Raw genomic sequence first — 24,609 nt, 5'->3', positions numbered from 1 at the left:
GACTTAACGAAACACTGAACAAGCTAGTAGAGTAGCATTGAATGATAAAATTTGGAGCTTGTAATGTACAGAAACGTTGACGTGAAGAATATTTGAATCCGACCAATGACATTGTATATGTACACTGATAAAAAAGTTGACTTGATTCAAGAGCGAAAATTTTGAACCAAGAATTATATTTTGAAGAAAATGATTTTCTTGAGTGAAGAGAAAAAATTCTTGAACCAAGAGAAATTCACTTGACCCAAGAATAATTTTTGGCTCAAGAATTTTTTCTCTTGACTCAAGAAATTCATTTTCTTCAAAATGAAATTCTTTGTTCATGATTTTTTCTCTCGAATCAAGTCAACTTTTTTATCAGTGTATGCTACAAGGCGCAATAAAAATTGTTTTTAATGCGTTTTTTTATCTTTTTTTAATTTCTCAATAGTAAATATGATCATGAATAATATAGAATCTAAATAATTTATTTTGTTTTGTATGTAGATTTAATGTTACCGTATTTTTCCCGTAATAATGATTCTGCCGCTGGTAAAGAATCATCATCAGCCGTTGTTGAGGCTTGGGCGATATTGTGGAGATCCTTTCGCGGTATTTTTTTTTGAAATTCCACTTCGATCTTCTTTTGAATCAGAGATTTGGGACATTTCATTTTTATTAAATCCTCAACAATTATTTTTTCCTCAGGATTTAAATTTCTAATTTTGGGATAGTACTCGAAATATTCCTCAAAAGTAGAGTAATTTAGTTAGTAAAGAATATCTATCACTATTAAATGAATGCTTTTATTTTTTTAATTATTTATACAGTATAATAAGTATGATCTTGACGTGAAATTTTTGTTAGTCAAATAGCTGTTTGTCAGTTCAATCGTAATTATGACTTTTGTGATGTTTCAAAGAATGCCTATTCAAAGTTGAAATACACACAAATAGTTGTTCGAAATATGCAAAAGCTATTTAACAAATAAAAATTTGGATGCTAACAGTATAATTAAAATGTAACAAATATAAAAAAACAAAAATAAAAATTTAAATTTGAACAATTGCTAAGCAAATAGTAGATGAGTATATTTTTCACGCAAATACAACAAAAATCGAAATTATATTGTAGTAATATTAAGGTAATATTTACATCCAGAGTTTTTTTTATCGTACCTGTATTTTCGAGTACCAGTTCAAACAATATAAAAATGATACTTAACGTTTCTTCATTAATATATTTCAGTAGAATGGTACGGATTACAAACCTGTGTCCCTTCATGATTGTGATTCTCGTTGAATTCTTTGACGGCTAACTTTTTTCTGTCTTTTGTGACGGTGATCCGAATAAAAGCAGGACAATTTTTCTTATGAGTGCTATAATAATAAATAAGTATACAAATTAAATTCAAGCTTCTTATAAAATTCTAATGTATCGCAAATAAAAATATCTGAAATTTTTGTAGAAAGTTTTTAACTTGTAAAATTTTTTTAATTTCATGAAAATCTGAATTTATATATATACATTAGGGTGTGTCATATCATTTCGGAGCAACATTTTGTTTTTTAAGTTCATGTGAAAAAAATCATAGTTAAATAAAAAAAAAATTTCGCGCAATAAAAAAATTCTAAGTCGATTACAGACGTAGCTCATTGAAAAATTCGATTTTCCCATTTAAACAACACGGGAAAAATTTTTTTTTAGCTTTAAATACTTTTAAATCCTTAACAAATCAATGAATTGAATAGACTAATACATGATTCTGGAGGAATTTGAACGCTCTACAAAAAAGGTCTCATCATTTTTTGATAAATCCATCTGTTCAATAGTTATTAGAGCTCGAAGTAAAATTAGAGATTTTTTTACTTTTCCGGTGAAACTATCCAACATCACAAAATGTTATAAGATCTTTTTTGTTGACAATTTTATTCTCTACAAATTAGTATCAGTAAAGTCGAGCTCTAATAACTTTTGAACACATCGATTTATCAAAATATGATACGAAACCTTATTTGTAGAACGATCAATTTCCTACAAAATCATGCATTAGTCTATTCGATCCATTGATTTGTTAAAGATTTAAAGATACTTCAAGCTTAAAAAAAATTTTTTCCCGTGTTATTTAAATGGGAAAATCGAATTTTTCAATGAGCTACTTCTGTAATCGACATAGAATTTTTTTTCTTGCGCGAAATTTTTTTTTTTTTTGTGTTGAACTATGATTTTTTCCACATGCACTAAAAAAAAAAAATGTTGCTTCGAAATGACGCACCCTAATATACATATATAGATTATCAAAGCTATTATCTTACAAAATTATTAGAGTGTTATTAATCAAGCAAATACTTTAATAATACCTAGAACTTCTTTGTCCAGTAGATGTAGTTTTGCATTCACTGCTCATTTTACATACATATGTTAGATTGTAATATACAAGTCTTTCCATATCATTGTCATTTATTACTTGCATTGGTTGTTTGGAGCCACTTTTTTTTTGATGCTAGCACCGTTTGTCGACTTTGTTCATAAGTTTTTAATAGCTTACTTCGAGCAATTAAAAAACAATGTTTCACATGACGTTCATATTGCTCTATAAAAGATTTTAAGTCATTATAACTGTCAAATACCCTGTTATCTAAATTAAAATCCATTCTGAAAAGTTTAGTGGATGACTTTTTATATACAATTGATCAAAAAACAACGCAGTAAATATCCAAACTTATGATTAGTAAACGTTAGTTAGTTAAATCTTCAATAAAGCATTGGGATAATCCATCCAGTCGTTACTCCTATCAGTGAACATAATAGATCGAAAACTGAGCTGTGATAATTTTTCAAAACACCCAAAGAGTTATATGAAAGTTCACCAGATGGAACTGAACACATATTCCCTTGTTTTATGCCATAAACCAAACTGTATTTGATTAGTTTTTGCTATAATAAAGGAATTTTTTAACTCAAAATTATTCTACAAGTTGGTAGAATTCATTACTACTTTTCCCGCCCTCATGACGACAGAATTAAAAAACATCGACGCATCGAATGTATCCATGTCTTAACGAATAAAGGAATTCTTCATATAACCGTGATCGAGCAAGTACGAACAAGTTCCGAAAGCTACTCTCGTCATTAATTATTTATTTGCGTTTTTTTAAAAAAAAAAAAAATACCAAATTTGGTTTAAATAAAACTGCTAATCAACTTTATTAATAAAAAATAAAAAAAAAAAAATAAAACCATTAAATTTAATTAGTAAATTAATAAAAATTATAATATAATATAATATGGATCGAACATTTCGCGTGGGGGAAACTTTTTCGACCTATGAAGACAACTATGATGACGGAGAGGCTAAATAACTGGATAGATAAAGAAAAAATTTTAAGAGAAAGTCAGGCGGGGTTCAGGAAAAAAAGAGGGACAAGGGACCACATATTTGTATTGAATAGTCTAATAAACAACAAAATGAAGAGGAAGGGAGGAAAATTATGCATCGGGTTCATAGACTTTAGAGCGGCGTTCGACACAGTCAGGAGACCAAAAATGAAGAGAAAGGTATGGAGGAAGGGGGCCAGAGGGAGAATGCACAGAATAATAAGAGAAATATATAAAAGAACATATTGTAAGGTGAAAGTAGGAAAAAGAAGACAGACAAAAGAATTTATAACAAGAAAAGGGGAAAGACAAGGGTGTGCGATGAGCGGAGCGTTATATGGCATAGATATCGACGACCTAGAAAAGACGATGGAAGAGAAGAAGAGAGGAGGGACAATGATTGGGAACCAACGAATACATGTCATAAAATATGCGGATGATGTGGCGCTAGTTGCGGACACAGAAGAGGAGCTAAGAGGGATGCTGAAAGAGCTGGAAATATACACAGAAAAGAATAAGATGGAGGTGAACGTGAAAAAAACGAAAATTCTAATATGCAGAAATGGAGGTAGAAAAAAGAAGGGAAAGAAATGGATGTATAAAGGAAGTGAGGTCGAAGAAGTCAAAGAATTTAAATATCTTGGGTACCATTTCACCACAAGGAATAGCGCAGGGAAACAAAAAAAGGAACTAGCACAAAAAGCACAAAAGGCCACAAATGCAGTATGGGGAGTGATAAAAAGGAGCAAAAAAAACAGCATGAGGGACAGGATGTATCTGATGAACACTGTGGCAAGAACAGTAGCTTTGTACGGAGTGGAGGTCTGGGGGTGGGTAAAGTCGGAAGAAATAGAGAGGGTGCATAGGAGGCTCTGCAAGATGGCATTAGGAGTAAGAAGGGATACACCAGAATATATTTGGAGGGACGAGATGGGAGTAGAAAAGATGGAAGTAATATTAAAAGAAAGAGCAGTAAGATATATGAAGGATTGTATGATGATGGAAAAAGAGAGATGGCCAAGGATAGCACTGAAAGAAGAAATGAGAGGGATTATGAACAGGTGCCCGACGAAATGGGGGAAATGGTGAAGGTTGCGCTAAAAAAAATGGAATGCGAGGAGGTGATCGAGATGATCTACAGGGATGCGGGAGTAAATGAAATAGAGGAAAAGCTGAATGAGGGCATTAAGAAAATGAGAGAGAACGTGAAAAAGGAGGCTGAAGACGCAATAAACAAATCAACGTATAATACATTGTACAAAAAAATAAGATTAGAGAAAGAAGAAGATAACTACTGGAAAAAAGATAATGTAAGAGGGGAGGACATGAAGATGTGGGCGAGGATAAGGTGTGGAAATTTGGGAAGAGCGGGCAAAAAAGGGTACAGGGACTGGAGCTGTAGAGGGTGTGGGAAAGAGGAGGAAACGTTGATACACCTACTGAAATGTGAAGGAATATATGAAGGGGTGGAGAAGGAAAAAGAGCTGCTAGAAGAGTGGAGAGGGTTAGAGGATAAAAAAGTAGAAGAAAAGTTGATGGCAAAATTAAAAGGAGAGGTTGATATAAAACTATGTACGGTCTTCAAGAGAATTGAAGAAATTTTGAGAGTCAACTCAGGGTTACGGAGCGTGGTGCAAGCGAGATACCAAGACTGTGACGTGCTAAAAATATAAGAAGCCAAAAACAAATAAATTATAGAAGTTAAAAAGTAAGAAAGAAATAATATATATAACGAAGTGAATATTTTACCAAATGAAAATATGATTTATGTAAAAATTTGTATAAGACCTATAAGTTGTGCAAATAAAACTATTTTATATATAGTTGGCCCTGAAATAAAAATATTTAAATAAGTTTTTATCGTTACGATTATACATTTTAAGTAAATTTGATAAGAAATAATATTTGATATACAATTTAGCTGGAAGAATTGAAAAATAAATAAAGAAAATTTATATTAGTTAGCCTTGAAATAAAAATTTACTTATCGTAGTCGATGAACAAAACAAGCTAAAAGAATTAACGAAAAAAAAAGTTTACATTAGTAAGAACCAAAAAAAGTTATTAGGTTGATCAGAAGTAATAACTTTTTTCTTTCTTTAAAAATCATAAATTTTTTATCAACCATAAAAGATACATGATAAAATTTTTATGGCATAAAAACCCATTTCGCAAGAGTTCGGTGAACGAACTAATATTTTTAGTTTATAAAAAATTTGTCGCAGGATTGAAAGCGAATGCGCAATGTGTAACTTACAAGTATTGACTATAAAAAGATTTGGTGATGGGGGAGAAATGGCGAAACTTCAAAGCCATTTAGAACTTGGGAAGATTTGGGTCTCGAAAATTAACGGGGGTCTGTACAGAAACGCAAGTTGCTTACAAGTTTTTTTTGGTAAAATTTTGTTACATTTTTAACCTGTGGCTTAAATTCTAAGATAAAATTTGCAATTATAAAAAGTAGATAAAAATTTTTCGTAAGGAATGGCGACTCATCAAAACCATCGCAGTGGCAATGTTAAAAAATTTCAGAGATTAGAAAAATCGAGGAATTTTTATAGAGAAAAAAATTTCCTCTCGTATCGTTCCTGTAAATTTTTTTTAAATATTTGAAAGTAGATTCGCAATTAACTAAAAATTATCGGTTATAAAATGTATCGATGAAGGAAAAATGGCGTAATTTCAAAACCATTTTAAATTTGGGAAAATTTGGATTAGTAAAAATAAGTAGGATTTTCTGTACAAAAGCGCAATATCCTTATAAGTTTTTGTTTAAATAAATTTTTGTAATATGTTTGATAGTTTGGTTTGAATTTCAATTTAAAATTCACAGTAATAAAGAGTAGAAAAAAAATTTTGTCCAAGAAATGGTGACTCATCAAAACCATTCCTCTGACTATAATATAAAATTTGAAAGATTAAAAATCAAAGAATTTTTCATAAAGAAACAAATTTGAAGAAGCGAATGATGAATCTTCAAAATCATTCTCCAATTACAAATATTCAATTTATAAGCAACAAGATATAGATTTTTTTTTAAAACTATAAGAAATAAAAAAAATAATTACCAAATTTATGATATTTACCAATTAAAATTTATAAACAGTCCATTCAAAAAATCATATATTTCTTGTCATTAAAATTTTTATTAAAAAATTATTTTTTTGGCAATACATCAGTCACATTAAATTTATTTTATTTGCCTTTATTTATTTCTTATAACTTTTTTAATGCAACCTAAATAATAAAATATCAAAGCCCCTGGAAAAATATGAACATCCAAAATTTGAAGTTGGAATAAATATGTATTCGCTTAAGCGTAAGTAATTACTCACTTAAGATTTTTCTGGCTTAAGTGTCACAAGTTATCCTCAATTTTACTACCAGTTCAAAATAATTATCCAGTTGAAATTTATTTTCTCTTATAGTTTAAATTACAATTAAGCTTTAATTCGAATTCATAAGTTTCCTACTGTTGATTCAAAAGCTTGACGGAAAAATAAATAAATTATTTCAGTAGATTAATTTCGAATGAGATGAAAACATAGAGACTCTTTACTTGAAGTCAAACTGATTATTATGTAAAATAAATTTTATTGCAATAAAAAATATTTGTAGTTTGAAAACCCGGTACGCGCCGTATAACAATTCGCCCTATATCGAACCACGGACCTAGCTATTTGTTAACGCGAACAGTGGCTGTTTATTCAAAAAAAGAATTAACATTCAATAGAAAAGTGTATAAGTAGTTTTTTAAAATCGGCGCACAAAACCCTAAATTTGCTCACGGCAACCAAGCTTCCGCTTGACCAACAACGATCAACGTAGTAGTCGACAGCAGGCTCGAATTGCCTACAGGAGCACACTTAGCCACTGTTTTCCTGTTTTAATAAAAGCTAAATAGGAAAAAAAATAATTAAAAAATAAAAAATGACTATCGCGACCGGAGCCTTCGGTGGCTCTAATAATAGCAGTAAATAAAATTACAAAGATGGTAGAGACCCGAGACGCTGCCAACAACAGCCAGTTGATCTCAATTAATAAGTTTAAAACAATTAGAAATTAAGGATTTATGTTATTTAGTTTATTTATTCCTATTATGTATGACATGGTAAATTTAAATAAAGAAACTTTAAACAAAAAAAAAAAGGTTCGATTCCCGGTATCGAAATATTATTTTTTTTTTTTTGTGACAAATTACGAAAAAGCTATTAATAGACAAGCTATTATTAAATTTTGATTTTTTCAAACAATTATTTTGTGTACTTGATGTAAGGAAAGTTGAGTCTCTCTAACAGACGAAAGTCTCCTGAAATTTCACAAATATATCAATAAAATTATTCATATCATTCACAGTGTGGTAAAATTGTTGAAGTAGCCAATAGCCAGCTACTATTAAAAAATCAACTAAATGCGAACGGAATATTTTAATATTGTTAAGTTTTGATATTCCATCGTTGGCAATGCTAAATATTTTGTCTGATGCAAATATTTCAGGGATCGATGATTCGGTAATTCTATTGGATCGCACGTACCGACGAAAAATAACAACAATATTCACTGTGTCGGTACCTGCGAGCCAATAAGAAAGCTAGAAGTAGTAGAGGGGATATTTCCTTTGCTGTGATTAATGCGCGTTTACCGATAGAAAGTAATTACGAGAAAATCGTCACGTCGGTAACTGCGAGCCAATCAGAAAGCAGTACGTTGAAATTTAGTCGTGGAGGTGGTAAAGGTCAGAGGTTACTTAATGGTCATACAGTCATTGTAGGTCATTTCCAACCGACAACTTACTTTGTACGTCACGCACAATATTCAAGTTTTTAACTTCACACGTCAAGATGAATTTCATTAATTCAACTAGCCACACGTTTAAGCTGACTAAAATCAGCACGAAGCTATACACGACAGATTCAGGAGCTGTGGAGGTTGCAGAGTCATCCCTGTATCCGAGGACAGACATCCAGGAAACATGGAGTTTCCGTATGGAGCTAAGCCACGACCGGGAAGACAACTTTTGGCTTTCGTTGGGCATCCAACCGTCCAAGTCCAAGGACCTCAAGACGAGATACACCGCCCAGTGTTTCGCCCTTGACTTGCTCGGTAACCTGACGACCCTCACCGACCAGTCTGCTCCTTTCAAGGCCTACGATGACTACATACACTTGAGCAACTGCATCAGACGACGTGGCAGAGACGACTTCTGTGGCATATTACATGAAGCCAGCGATGAAGTATATATCATGGTACAGGTGAAGATACTTTCTAATTAGATACTTAAGTTCTGACTTAAGTTAAAAACGGCCCTTTTCAGGGCCACCAAATTTTTCATACGTAAAGAACAATTCAAGTTTACACCTAAGAATTCAATCCTTGCTTCCATACTCTTTCAATATTTATATTTATTTAGTAAGTGGCTAAACAACAAGTACAAATTTTAATATTTACTAAATTATGATTTTTTATACATTTCGAGTTGTGCATATATTTATTTTTGCCTCACCATTAGTCTCTTATTTTAACAAATAAAAGTATTCCAACTAAGTATTTTTATTGACTGTTTAATGTTTACAAGAGTGTAAGTTTTATAGTTTTACAGCTTTGAGTAATTATTTATAACGCAAAATAATAACAATATTGATTGAGTCGGTATCGGCTAACCAATAAGTAGTAGAAAAATATCCCGGGTTGTGAAAAAAAAGTTGTCATCACGACTTTATAATTTGGTTTTCATGTTATTTTGAGGAAATCTCAAACGAAATATGTCTTTCGGCAGGAATTCTTTTTATTTCTATGTACAGATTTTTTATAATTGGATACTGAAGTTTTACACTTTGAGTTGGAAATGGCTCTTTTTAGGGCCACTATAATTTACGTTCGTGGATAATAATTTAAGTTCTGTAACATTTAACTCACATCAATGCTCCGATATTTTTTCGCAGTAAATGTTTCATTGTTTTAAATGACTGACAAAGAATTACAATTTTTTGATTTTTGTTAAATTATAGTTTACACTTTAGTTTATAAATATATTTATCTTTAAGTACAGAGACGATAGATAAAAATTCTGCAGACTAGGTTAAAAAATTTTTTACTAATTGCCGTAAAATTCAACAAAAAAAAGTTTCATGAATTTGTTGAGTCCAATGGGAAAGGATAAAATTAAAGATGGGTTTTATTGGTATTGGGAAATTTTATTTAAGGGAATTATACTCTGCAAGAAAAAAATTTTATGTTATTTGTACGGAAAAAAAATTTTGTATTTCTTATGACTGCTTATTTAGTATAATTTGAAACTTGAAAAGAATAGACGTATAAAAAATTTGGGGGGGGGGCCCTGCATGAACAGGACCCCAAAAGCTCAAGAACTTTCTCCATGTGAGCCAGGCGCTGAAAAGAGCCGTTTGGTTTTAATTTGGTATGGTTTTACGTATGGGTATGGTTGTTTTTTGTATAATTTACTTAAAATCAAAGTCAAAAAATAAAAATAGAAAAAATTATGACAGTTCACCTTGATATTGGATTGATTGAAAAACTCTTCGTCGTAATAATAAGGCGCTGAAGTCCCACTTGACGTCAATTATATTAAGAATAATTTATTTGATGTAAGACCTGACTGAAAAAATTAAAAAAAAAAAATAAAACAATTCATGTTAGTTGATTCCTGAAATGGAAATTTTTAAACAAGTTTTCAACTTTTTAACAAGGTGCTGAAAAGTGCCGTTTAATATAAATTTTATAAACAATAATTTATTTAGTTTAAAATTTGACTGAAAGAATTAAAAAAAAAAGAATAAAAAAATAAATATTAGTTGGCCCTGAAACAGAAATTATTGGGTAAGTTTTTATCATTACAATGGGGAGTTTAAATTTTTCATTTGATGTCAGTTTTATAAGTAACAATTTAATTAGTTAATGATCTAGCTGAAAAAATAAAAAAATTAAATATTAGTTTGCCCTGAAATGAAAACATTTAAATAAGTATTTTTCAATACAATGAAGCGCTGAAAAGTGTAATTTTAAGTCAATTCTATAAACAATAATTTATTTAATATAAGATTTAACTGAAAGAATAAAAAAAAAAATAATAAATATTAGTTGGCCCTGAAAGGAGCGCTGTAAGCTGTGTAAGTGTACAGACGTGTAAAAGAGTAGCTAGTGCAAAAATAAATGAAATAGTGAAAAAAAAAAGAAAAGGCAAGTAAGTTTATAGTAAAAAAGGTGGGAGTGAGAAACGCCAAACAAGGTGAATAATAAAAAAAAAGAAAAGCTGTGGCACGGGAAAAGCAAAAGACGCGGAAACCAAAAGGTAAAAGCAATCCGGGTTTTGGCGGACATAGAGGAATTGGCGGGAGACAAGACGAAGGAAAAAAGTGACGAGGAACGAGAGGGCAGCACATACAAAGAGATGACAAGTGACGAGGAAAGACATGAGAGAGGTAAAGCGAATGGCGCAAGCGCCGGGATGACCAAGAGAAGGAGGGGAAGGCCGCGCAAATTCAAAAGTACAAATTCAGCGAGTAAAAGAGACTACGGTATGAAAAATGGAGCGTTAGAAAAATTTGTGTTTAGTCAGATGGATATAATAAAGGCAAAAGCAAAAAAGGTAGAAAACACAGGCAATATAAATGAGGTAGGAACAAACTGATGCAGAGCCGGATTTCAGCTAGCGAGAACACCGGCAAGAAACAGTAGAGGAAGTCTGCAAGTTGAGAAGGACAGTAATGAAGAGGCGAAAGAGTTAGATATAATCGAGACAATCAATGATAGGAAAGACAAACAGAAAGATGAAGTGGGAAAAAAGACAAGAGAACAAGCAACGCAGACTGGAATGTCAAATTGGAGCCAAAAGCAGGAAATGAAGGATAGTGAAAAAAATTCAGAGGAAAAGATGTGGCAATTGATCGCAGAGATAGAAGACAGGGTAAAAACAAAAGTTGAAGAATTGATAATGAAATCAATGGAAGAAATAAAGGCATGTACAAGACAAGAAACCTCGAAGATAGGGGCCCAAATAATTAGGAGCAAATGTAAAGAAGACCAAGTGGAAAAGGAAAGAAGACACAGACAGGAAATAGAAAGATTAGAGAAGGAAATTGGTAAAAGAGAACAAAGCATAAAGGAAAAGGACAGAGTAATTAAAGAGCTAAGTGAAAAAATAAAAAAGGAGAATGAAAGTAAGACGAACATACCAAATAAGACAAAAGCAACCGAGGAAAAAAAAAAGGAAAGCAACACGACAGTCAGAGTCACGACACAAAGAGACAAGGAAAGAGTAACAGTGGAGGAAGGCAGGAAAGAGGGCGATCAAGAGTGAAGGAAACAGAAAACGCGTGGGCGAATGAAAGGAATGTTCAAGAAATGAGGGAATGGAGCTTGGAAAATAAGGTGGAAAGATTCGTGAGCGAGGCGAGGAAAAGACAAGATAAGAAGGACAAAACAAATGAAGAATGGAGAAGACAAGAAAAAGAAAAGCTCATTGAAGAAAAGCCAAAAAAAATTAATGGAAATGAGCTGGAGGAAGAACTAAAAGAAAGGAAGCAAAAAAGGTTAAACATACACATATATTATGAAAATGGCATGTACCGAAGAAAAGAAGACGTAATGGAGGTGATGGAAAGGAGATTGAAAGTCAGAATTGAGCCGATGAGAGTAAAATTCCAGAAAGGAAGACAGATAATAATCGAGAGTGCAAATGAGAAAGAGAAGAGAGACATTCTGGGAAGACGGAAGATTATGAAAGGGACCGGAGTGTGGGTGGGGGAAGAAAAAACGAGTAGAGAGTTAGAAGTCGAGAGGTGGACAAGAAGAAAAGCAAAATGGGAGCAGAGTAATGGCAATGTAACAGAAGTAGAGGGGAAGAAAATAAAAATTGGGGAGGTATGGTGGTGTTGGAATGAAAAAAAAGGAGAATTGGAATTATGAAAGTGGGCGAATGATGAGAAAAAGGAGTGGAGAGTGGGTACAGAAAGAGACACAGAGGCCAAGGAGAAAGAGGACCAAAATAAAGGAAGAGATCAAGAAAATAGAAGGAAAATAATGTTTTGGAATGTTGCAGGTATGAATGAGGTAGAAAAAGCTGCCACAATGATGGAAGAAAACGAGATTGTTGTGCTAGTGGAGACATGAGTAATGGAAGATAAGGTGGAAATAGCATGTGAGAGGCTGAGCAAAGAATTCAAATGGTGGGCGAAGCCTGCGACGAGAGAGAAACAGAGAGGAAGAGCAAAAGGAGGTCATATTATTGGGATAAAAAAAAATTGCAAACCAAAATGGGAAGTCAGAGAATGGAAATACGGAATGATGTTGGAAGAAAGTAAGGAAAGTGAAAGTATAATCACAGTGTATAACAATGTAGGAATGAGCAAATTAGAAACGGAGCTAAGAAGGCAGATAGAAGAATGTGCAAACAGGGACGAAAGCGTGATGATCATTGGGGACTTTAATGCGAGAATCGGAGAAGAAAACGTAACAGGAGAGGACGAAGGCAGAGTGAGGAAAAAAAGAAAATCGAGAGACAAGACAGTAAACAGCGAAGGAAAAAAATTACTAAAGATGTGTGATGAGTTAGGACTCTGCGTATAAAATGATAGAGCAAGAGGAGATGAAGGTGGGGAAATAACTTACGTCGGGGGAGACGAAGAGAGTTTAGGATCAGTAATTGACCTAATACTAACGCTGGACAGAGGCGATGAGCAAGAAATAGAGGTAAGAGTGGTGGAAAGAATAGAGTCAGATCATCTACCAGTGTTGGCGAGGTATAAGGTAAAGAAAAATGAGGAAGAGAGTAAGGAAGGAAGCTGCATGTCAGAGGAGGAAGAGCAGGAAGAAATTGGGGCAAATAAGCTGATCTGGAAGAAAGAAAAAATACAGGAGTATGCAGAAGCAACGCAGGAAGCACTGACAGAAGCACTAGAGGAAAAAAGCGAGCTTGAGTGGGAGGATATAAAGGAAATAGTAAGAAAAGGGGCTGAAAAAACGGGGATGGTGATGAAAGGAAAGAAGGACAAAGATACAAAGGAGAAAAAAAAGTGGTACAATATCGAGGGTAAAAAAAAAGAAAAGAAGTATGGAAGAAGCTCAAAGAATTCATCAAGGATAATAACAAAGAAAAAAAAAGAAATCTGAAGGAAAGCAGAAAGAAATATAGGGAAACAATCAAAGAGAGCAAGGAAAGGTGGATGATGGAAAGGTGTGAGGAGATAAATAACGCCAAAGACATGACAAAATGGTGGGAAGCCATAAATAGGTTTAGAGGAAGAAAGAAAAGAGCTGCAAGCAACAGCATAAGAGCAAAACAATGGGAAAAGCACTTTAGTGATCTGCTGAATGGGGAAGGCAATAAAGAATCGGAAGAAGAAGAAAATGAGCCGTGGAAAGGAGAAGGTAGTAATGAAGGATCAGAGGAGCCGAAGCTCAATAAAAACTTCAGCAGGAGAGAAGTGAAAGCCGCAATAATAAAGCTCAGGAATCACAAAGCTCCAGGGGAAGACGGGATGGCAGCAGAATTTATAAAGAACAGTGCAGCAGATGTCATTGAATGGATAGGCGAAATTATAAATAGAATATGGGACGAAGGAAGTATGCCAGAATGATGGGACACAGCAGTGATAATTCCGATTTACAAAGCAGGAGACGAAGAAAGAACAGAAAATTACAGTGGAATTTCGCTTCTGAATACAGGGTACAAGTTATTGACAACTATGATGACGGAGAGGCTAAATAACTGGATAGATAAAGAAAAAATTTTAAGAGAAAGTCAGGCGGGGTTCAGGAAAAAAAGAGGGACAAGGGACCACATATTTGTATTGAATAGTCTAATAAACAACAAAATGAAGAGGAAGGGAGAAAAATTATGCATCGGGTTCATAGACTTTAGAGCGGCGTTCGACACAGTCAGGAGACCAAAAATGAAGAGAAAGGTATGGAGGAAGCGGGCCAGAGGGAGAATGCACAGAATAATAAGAGAAATATATAAAAGAACATATTGTAAGGTGAAAGTAGGAAAAAGAAGACAGACAAAAGAATTTATAACAAGAAAAGGGGTAAGACAAGGGTGTGCGATAAGCGGAGCGTTATATGGCATAGATATCGACGACCTAGAAAAGACGATGGAAGAGAAGAAGAGAGGAGGGACAATGATTGGGAACCAACGAATACATGTCATGAAATATGCGGATGATGTGGCGCTAGTTGCGGACACAGAAGAGGAGCTAAGAGGGATGCTGAAAGAGCTGGAAATATACACAGAAGAGAATAAGATGGAGGTGAACGTGAAAAAAACAAAAATTGTAATATGCAGAAATGGAGGTAGAAAAAAGAAGGGAAAGAAATGGATGTATAAAGGAAGTGAGGTCGAAGAAGTCAAAGAATTTAAATATCTTGGGTACCATTTCACCACAAGGAATAGCGCAATGAAACAAAAAAAGGAACTAGCACAAAAAGCACAAAAGGCCACAAATGCAGTATGGGGAGTGATAAAAAGGAGCAAAAAGAACAGCATGAGCAAAAAATATAAGAAGCCAAAAACAAATAAATTATAGAAGTTAAAAAGTAAGAAAGAAATAATATATATAACGAAGTGAATATTTTACCAGATGAAAATATGATTTATGTAAAAATTTGTATACGACCTATAAGTTGTGCAAATAAAACTATTTTATATATAGTTGGCCCTGAAATAAAAATATTTAAATAAGTTTTTATCGTTACGATTATACATTTCAAGTAAATTTTATAAGAAATAATATTAGATATACAATTTAGCTGAAAGAATTGAAAAATAAATAAAGAAAATTTATATTAGTTAGCCTTGAAATAAAAAATTACTTATCGTAGTCGATGAACAAAACAAGCTAAAAGAATTAACGAAAAAAAAAGTTTACATTAGTGAGAACCAAAAAAAGTTATTAGGTTGATCAGAAGTAATAACTTTTTTTTTTCTTTAAAAATCATAAATTTTTTATCAACCATAAAAGATACATGTTAAAATTTTTATGGCATAAAAACCCATTTCGCAAGAGTTCGGTGAACGAACTAATATTTTTAGTTTATAAAAAATTTGTCGCAGGATTAAAAGCGAATTCGCAATGTGTAACTTATAAGTATTGACGATAAAAAGATTTGGTGATGGGGGAGAAATGGTGAAACTTCAAAGCCATTTAGAACTTGGGAAGATTTGGGTCTCGAAAATTAACGGGGGTCTGTACAGAAACGCAAGTTGCTTACAAGTTTTTTTTGGTAAAATTTTGTCACATTTTTAACCTGTGGCTTAAATTCTAAGATAAAATTTGCAATTATAAAAAGTAGATAAAAATTTTTCGTAAGGAATGGCGACTCATCACAACCATCGCAGTGGCAATGTTAAAAAATTTCAGAGATTAGAAAAATCGAGGAAGTTTTATAGAGAAAAAAATTTCCTCTCGTATGGTTCCTGTAAATTTTTTTTAAATATTTGAAAGTAGATTCGCAATTATCTAAAAATTATCGGTTATAAAATGTATCGATGAAGGAAAAATGGCGTAATTTCAAAACCATTTTAAATTTGGGAAAATTTGGATCAGTAAAAATAAGTAGGATTTTCTGTACAAAAGCGCAATATCCTTATAAGTTTTTGTCTAAATAAATTTTTGTAATATGTTTGATAGTTTGGTTTGAATTTCAATTTAAAATTCACAGTAATAAAGAGTAGAAAAAAAATTTTGTCCAAGAAATGGTGACTCATCAAAACCATTCCTCTGACTATAATATAAAATTTGAAAGATTAAAAATCAAAGAATTTTTCATAAAGAAACAAATTTGAAGAAGCGAATGATGAATCTTCAAAATCATTCTCCAATTACAAATATTCAATTTATAAGCAACAAGATATAGATTTTTTTTTAAAACTATAAGAAATAAAAAAAATAATTACCAAGTTTATGATATTTACCAACCAAAATTTATAAACAGTCGATTCAAAAAATCATATATTTCTTGTCATTAAAATTTTTATTAAAAAATTATTTTTTTGGCAATACATCAGTCACATTAAATTTATTTTATTTGCCTTTATTTATTTCTTATAACTTTTTTAATGTAACCTAAATAATAAAATATCAAAGCCCCTGGAAAAATATTAACATTCAAAATTTGAAGTTGGAATAAATATGTATTCGCTTAAGCGTAAGTAATTACTCACTTGAGATTTTTCTGGCTTAAGTGTCACAAGTTATCCTCAATTTTACTACCAGTTCAGAATAATTATCCAGTTTAAATTTATTTTCTCTTATAGTTTAAATTACAATTAAGCTTTAATTCGAATTCATAAGTTTCCTACTGTTAATTCAAAAGCTTGACGGAAAAATAAATAAATTATTTCAGTCGATTAATTTCGAATGAGATAAAAAAATAGAGACTCTTTACTTGAAGTCAAACTGATTATTATGTAAAATAAATTTTATTGCAAAAAAAAATATTTGTAGTTTGAAAAACCTGGTACGCGCCGTATAAGAATTCGCCCTATATCGAATCACGGATTGAGTAAAATGAACCAAAGATGGACACAGAGAAAAAAATTTATTGATTAGTAGCTTTCAGATGATATAAAATAATAACCGAATTTTGGTAGATTTTTGAGAGGGACCATGTTGCCCCATATAAAAAAAATTTTTTTTGTTGGAGCATATTAATGACGAACACATGGTACAAAACTAGCAGAAATAAAAGAGGTAAAAAGAGCAAATATCAAATCTTTTTTTCACGACGCATTTTGCTTCAAATTTAAAGATTTTTAATTTTCGATAAATGTGGTATATTGAGACAACAAGTAAGTATCCCCCTCCCTTCTACCCCTATTCGAGCCGCCAAAAACTCAGTCTTTCCTTAAGTACTCCCTTTTGCCCCTCTCTTCCTGAATTATGACCACAGATATTTAAGAGTGGGGGAGAAAAGTAATTATCTGGGGAGATTTTGTTAAGGTCGAAGGTACCATAGACAACATCATTCAAAACCGTTTTCGATCTTGAGACGATCAGTCGTACAGTCAATCTTGTCCCAAAACTACAAACATAAAATCAGTGATCGTTAATAATTTAACTTGAAGTTATTACTAAGTGAACAGTTACTCTCACAGTAAAGTGTCAGAGTTAATCAAATTAAAAGTTCATTATTTAAAAGTCGACAATTATTAATTGCATCACTCATTACGATGGAATCAATCCGTTCAATATTCAATTGCGAATACGTTGACAACTTAATCAAACAAGTAAATGTCGAAAATATAAATACAGTGGTTCCAGTCATGGGTGGTTTTACGCTGCTTCATATAGCAGCTTTCAATAATGATAAAAGATTGGTGAACTATCTGCTCCGCAAGAAAGCTGATGTGAATTCAAGAAGTAAATACTGGGGTACAGCTCTTCACATTACTGTTATAATGGAGAACTTGGGTATAATTGAAAGCCTCATCAATTACGGAGCAGACGTTAATACTCTGCTAATTCAGGACTCTGATTTGATCCATTACCTGTATAGAGCTGAGCCAAATCTTGAAGAAAATCCTGAGTTTTTATTACAAAACCATGCCATTGAGACTGTGATGTTGGAAACCTATGATTTTTGTTTTGGCAAATCACCGTTACAAATTGCTGTTGATCGAGGTAATGAAAAAATTGTAGAACTACTTTTAAAAAATAATGCTGATCCGAACCTTGATACTCATTATTTTGAAACACCACTAATATGTGCTATTACTAAAGAAAACTTACCAATTATGGAGCTTCTTCTAACATACGGTGCAAATGTTAATAGTGTAAGTGAAAGTGGTTTTTCAATAGAAAGTCCTCTACATATTGCTGTCCAATCCCGAAGTTCGTAAGCAGTAGAATTAATCTTGAACCATAGTATGGTTGATATAAATATAGTGACAGCGTATAAATATTCAGCGCTTCATTACGCATTTTTCGCAACCGACGATAATATCATAAGACAACTGCTTAATGCTGGTGTTGATATTAATTTAAAAAACACTAATGGTGAAACAGCATTTGCTTCACGACAGAATTATTCACAAAAAGTTAAAGACACAATTACTGAATATATTGCCAAACTCAGTGCGACGAATTGTTACATTGATAAAGAAAATTTAGCAGTCGTAGATAGTGGAAAATTTGGTGAATTGCGCGGTCAGTGCATAAGCGAAATTGAAAAACTGAAGATAACATATATTGGTACGAGTAATGTTACACTTTATAATGTTCTATGTAATAAATGTGAACACAAATTAGCTTTAAGTTTAAAGTATGTTAGTGATAGTACTATTTTAAATTTGAACATTGAATCTTTTTTTCCACTATACGGTGGAATGATTGCTTATCGTTTAAGAAAAGCATTAGGACGGAAAAAATTGCTATCCAATGCTATTAGTTTAATTGATGATAATTTCAATAACATTCAACTTCCAAGTACTTTTACGAGGAGTATTTTAAAATTACTGACTAATGAAGATTTGGAAAAATTACAATGATATATTAATAGGAATATTTTTAATTAATATTATTAAGTCTGTAATATTTTGAAACATTTTCATGGGTGTAGGGTTAATAAGTATATAAATTCGTGGTCTTTATTATTAACAATGTCAAATAATTACTTATTTAATTTATTTATTTTTAATACGTATATAACATTAAATGTTTCACTTATAAGTGCACACATGTGTAATTAAATAGATTAAGTTGTGTTTTTATAATTTATATTTTTTTTTTAATTCTTTGATGCAAAAGAAATATAGTCATTGTAAAATAAAAAAAAAATTAATCATAGTTTGTTTCCAAAAATTAAATTTTAATACAGAAGTTATTTTTAATAAACTCGTAGTCCATAAGTCGTAATTTAAAATTGTAATTATTAATTTAATTAATTTATTTTTATTACATGTATAAATATTGTATATATGAAAAATAAATCACTATATTTTTTTAATTTTGTGTAATTGTCACAATTTATTTTAATATTTAATTATTTATAATTTTAATTACTATTATTTATTCATTTTTTTAATACGAATTTCTGCAATTGTTCTAAATTTTATTTTTATTTTCATTGGTCTCTAAATATTTCAAAATAAAATAAGTAAAGTAAAAATAGAATAAATGAACAATTACATTATCATTTCAAACATCACTTTTAAATAAATATTTAAAACTTTAATTTGCAAAATTTAATGTAGAAATTGGCATAGTTGTAGTATTAGTTAATAAATAATAATAAGCGATAGAAAGTATAATCATAAGTTTTAAATTTCATTAATAATAATTAATTATAAATCAAAGTCTCTATTGACCATTGATTTTTTTTTAATAATAAGAATTAAGAACAAGCTTGCTGATTACACTCAAGATTTAGAAAATAAGATTCTAAAACAGGTAAGTGTGAAGTCATGTTAACAATCCAGCATTCAGCTACATCCCCTTTCATTACCTGCATTGGAACTTGAAGTTTTAGTGTCAGCAGCCAGTCAGAAAAAAGTAAATTTAAGATCAATGGTGTGATCAACTTTTAGCGTAAGCGTTAATTGTCATTTGCAATTGATAATTAAACAGAAACTATAAATACTATTTATTATTCTAACTTCTTTTGACTGACTGTAGAGACATTGAAACTTTGGGTTTCGATGCTATTATCACGAACAGTATTTCAAATAATTTAATTTTGATAAAATTCAAAACAAAATATCAAGTATGAAATAGAAGTATATCCATAAAGTTTAATTATTTATTAGTCTCATGATGTAGCTGCAATTAAAATAGAAAAATTTTTATCTGAAATTTTTTCTGCCACAATATAAATCATTAGAATCCATGAAACATATCCAAAATCGGTAATAAAAATTAGCTATCAAATAACTTATACCTGAGAGTTAAAAAAACGAATGATAAAATTCCTGTCTGAAAGAATAAAGTTATAATTAAGTAAAATTGAAATGGTTAATAAATAAATAATCAAATTATTTCATCAAATTTTGTTTTTATTATATAAATTACATTGCAACTGCGTCGCTATACAATAAAATCGAAAGTTTATAAAAAAGCTTAATTTTAAATTATTAAATATTATTATTAACATTAGAAATTTATAATTTTTTAGTAGTTATACTTTTTTTTTATTATACTTATAATTGTTTAGTAACAATTAATTTTTTTTTGCTTTAGTTCCTTATCAAATTTATCGTGTATTCAATTATCATTTAGAAATTTAATTTATATTCAAATTAGTTATTAATTTTTTAATGATCCTTAAGGTAGCAGACAGTTCGCAACGGTTGGTTTTTTTTTTTCAACAATAACATTTGAAATTGAAAAAACTAAAAATATGAACTTTAAATTTTATTTTACAATTAAGTTTAAGGGAGAGTGGGGTCAATTGAACCAAAAATACTTTAATTTTTTTTTTTTTTTTTTTTGTATAAATAAAAGCAAAACCATACCTTTTTTTTTTTTAACGAAATTATAATTTATTATATAGACTATAATTTCTTATTTTACCATTTATTATTATTGTGATTTAATTTTACTGTTAATATTGGTTTTAATTACAATCTAACATTAAAAAATCTGGACGTCGGTTGACCCTGCGGGCCAGCCCCAAAACTTCCCGCTGTTTTTGACCTCAAAGAGCTCGAAAACATTAGTGTAGATATATTTTTGAGCTCTTCGAGCTCGAAAATGATATCACATGCAATTGTTTTTTTACGATCTTTTCAAGTTCTAACGAGTTACCTGTTATGCTAAAGTTTGAAAATTTAAGAATCGAAAATCATCAATGAAGCGGTTTTTAAAATTTAGTTCCTGATTATGTTCAGTAAAATAAGTGTATTGAGACAGAAATCGATGTCAGGGATCGAAATCAGGATTTAAAGAAGTTTTGACTCATGTAAGAAACAATAAAATATGAAATATCCGATAAAAATATTAAAAACTACGTTTTATCGATTTTTTCGTTGATAATATGATTTAAACTAAAAACCAAGTTCGATGACATTATATGATCAAAAGAACCCATAAAAAAGATGAGTTGGTATGATATCAGGCACATTTTGTTACCTTAAATTATGATTTATCCGGAAAAAATAACATAAAATGTTATTTTTTTTAACTTTTTAACGCCGATATCTTTTGAACCAATCAATCGATTTTGATAGTTGACGTGGCAATCGGCGCGTTTTATTAAATTCTAGAGCTGATTAAAAGTTGAAATCGATCGCGTCAGCCGTTTCGAAAATATTAAAAAAAAACCGTTTTTCACCATTTCTTTCTCCCGCGATAACTCTCGAACGAATTATCCGATTTTGATGATTGAGGTGGCAATCGACGTGTTTTATTGAGTACTAGAGCTGATTAGATTTTAAAGTCGATCGTATAAGTCGTTTTTGAGAAATCAATAAAAAACTAAAAAAAAAAGTTTTTTTTTTTTCGTAATTCGCAAATATTTTCGAGTCTATTCTATCAAATAATCTGAAATTTTTAGGAAAGTTGATGGCCAACAAGCTCTTTCGATTGCCACCTCAACCATCCAAATCGATTCATTAGTTCGAAAGTTACAAAGACTTTACATACATACACACACACACACACACTCGGACATCATTCTGACAATAGTTAGAATAGCTTCCTAGAACCTCAAAACGTCGACATCTGATGAAAACTCGATTTTCGAAAATCGGGGTGAAGACAATAACTTTCTGAAAAAAATGGTAACAGTAAAATAAAACCACAATAATAATAAAAAATCGCGAGACCTTGACAAGTCCGTTATAAAGCACAACCTCTCCCTGATTATAAAAGAAACGATTTGGAATGTTAAATGTTCATAAGAAAGGCGATTCTAAAGTATTCAAAAGCATTAAAAAGTACCCCGATAGCCAGTTGAGCTCAACCAACAGTCAAATTGGGCGTAAATTTGACGTCAGATTGAAGCGGCTATTTAATGTATTCGAGACATCGGAAATTGAGTAGCAAAATTTGACTGCAGTAGTAGCTCAAATTGACCTAAATTGTTTAGATTCAATTTTACCATTTGATACATAATAAACAAAAGTTAGCTCTCGACATCTAGCAACTATTAAACAAAGTAAATTCAAAAATTCAAAAGTAAAAAATATCTCTTTAGTTGAGGTCTTATTGACGTCATTTGTTGATGTCATTTGTTGCGTCTCAAATTTTTATGTCTCACAGACGTGAAATAGCAATTTTAAAATTACATCAAATTTACGTGAAATATGACGTCAATGAGCGCTCAAAAGTTGACATTGAAATTTTTTATGTGTACCGTACATCACCGAAATCTCTAGCACGAACTTGATGTCAAGTTAACTACAAAAAATTGGCGCCCAATTAGTTGACACAAACTTTTTTGCAACTTTATGTCAATTTTAAAGTAACTTATGTTCCTAAAGCGCTATTTCCCCCTGCAGCATTTAGGTAACATGTCCACATACTCTAATTTAAATTACCTAAATTTCCAGCCGAAATTCGTCGACAATTTGACAGCAAAAGTTGGAAAGAAAAATTTGCATCCAATTTTTCCTTAATTTAGAGATAACTTTTTACACTATAAAAAAAAAACCCTAATATCAATTACCTTTAATTTTTCGTCTAATGTTCGTCAACTTTGGGCTTTTCCGTTTTTGACGACAATGTATATATAACTTTTGAAGTGACTTTTCATTATAATTTGTAAAGTAAATTTATGTCAAATTATATAGCAAGTTGTATACAAATTGTCATCAAAAACAGAAAAGCCCGAAGCTGACGGACATTTGACGAAAAATGCAAGGGAACTTTTGCTAAGCAAACTGTACTATTAGGGTAGCCAAATTTGCTGAGCAAATGTTTGCTCAGTAACATATTCCTTTAATTTGGCAACAAGCAATTGTCAATTATGAAATATTTGAACTTTTGATTATACAATAGCTATGTCATTATATTTGTTTTCATTAATGCTTAGGCCCCTAACTTGTGAAATCTGAACTATCTACTTTTTGAAGACAAATTAAAAGAAAATGATGCGTGTAAGAAATTTGTATGCAAGCAATTTTATGGCAACTTCCTGAGTCAACTTTTTTTTAAACTGCGGCAGCAAATTAATACCTACTTGTAATTCAAGTCTTCATATTGTAGTTAAAAGTTTAAAAGTCAGTATTTGGCAAAAATTTTAAACATTGAACTGAAAATAAGTATATTACGCACCAAGGAAAGGAAAAAAGGCGTTACAACCCACGAGTGTATAATTGCTTCGGGTCGGGTAGGCAATCACTTGCACGGGTTGGAATGTCCTATTTTATTTCCTTGGTGTGTAATGTACTATTTTTCGAACCTATCTGTGGATCACATATGATTAGATATAATTTGATCTCATATATAATCCTTCATAAGCATGTTCATGAATGCTTATGTATGATTCTTTTTCTATGAAACGCTGGTACAGATTGATCGGAAACGATGAAATCGAATTAATGTTGAATTGAATTTTAAATATGTTTTACGACATCATAAAATGATTTTATTAATATCATGACAAAAAAAAAGATTTTTATAGATTTATTTTTATATAGTATAAAAACTATGCAAATTAATTAGTAGTAGAACGAGAAGAAGAATTTAAAGTTTGTCCCACGTTTTATATGCTGTTATTAAGCATGTAGTCCGCCTGCGCGAGGTACAATTTATTTATAATTATGAATAAAACTTTAAATATTAATAATTTTTGAATTATTATGATTGACCAATACTGACCTTGCGATATAGATTTAAATTATGATAAAAAACGCTCATATTTCTGTGAATGGGGTGCTAAAGTTCAAATTTTTTAATAATAAAATTTTAAAAATTTTTTTATAAAAAAACCGTAAGTGACCTAACAAAAAAATGATGTGACGTAAACTGACCTCACGGTGACCTATCATTTAAGGCCATTATCACCTTAAAATTCTATGAATAGGGTGCTAAATTTGCGCAGGTCACAAAATCACGGTGATTTCACTGTAATTTCATCATGGTCTCACAATGTTTTTACTATAATCTCACTGTGATTTCACTGTGATTTTACAGTGATTCCAGGTCCGCGAGGGTCGAAGGATGTTATTGTTGAAAAAAATGAAAGTTATTACACACGTAAATAAATAGTTGAGTGATCTCCTTTTATCGGTGCAACATTCCATGTGAAATGTTTATTATCATTTGTATTCATATTGTTAGATAAGTTAAGAAATTA

General features: G+C 31.1%; 1 protein-coding gene across 1 annotated transcript; it reads left to right on the top strand.

Annotated features, from left to right (window-relative positions):
* Window positions 1-3,678: 3,678 nt before the first annotated feature.
* Window positions 3,679-4,446, top strand: LOC128668087 (uncharacterized). The gene has a single exon (XM_053740253.1). It carries the CDS (start codon window positions 3,679-3,681, stop codon window positions 4,444-4,446), a length of 768 nt encoding a protein of 255 aa, XP_053596228.1.
* Window positions 4,447-24,609: the final 20,163 nt, after the last annotated feature.

The sequence above is a fragment of the Microplitis demolitor genome, chromosome 6 (assembly GCF_026212275.2).
Source record: "Microplitis demolitor isolate Queensland-Clemson2020A chromosome 6, iyMicDemo2.1a, whole genome shotgun sequence".
NCBI classification, from domain to species: Eukaryota; Metazoa; Arthropoda; class Insecta; order Hymenoptera; family Braconidae; genus Microplitis; species Microplitis demolitor.
This window is presented reverse-complemented; position numbering and strand designations above follow the sequence as displayed.

Bases quoted from the DNA above. Each gene is read 5' to 3' on its own strand.
- LOC128668087 (XM_053740253.1), top strand. From the start codon at position 3,679: ATGAGCGGAGCGTTATATGGCATAGATATCGACGACCTAGAAAAGACG.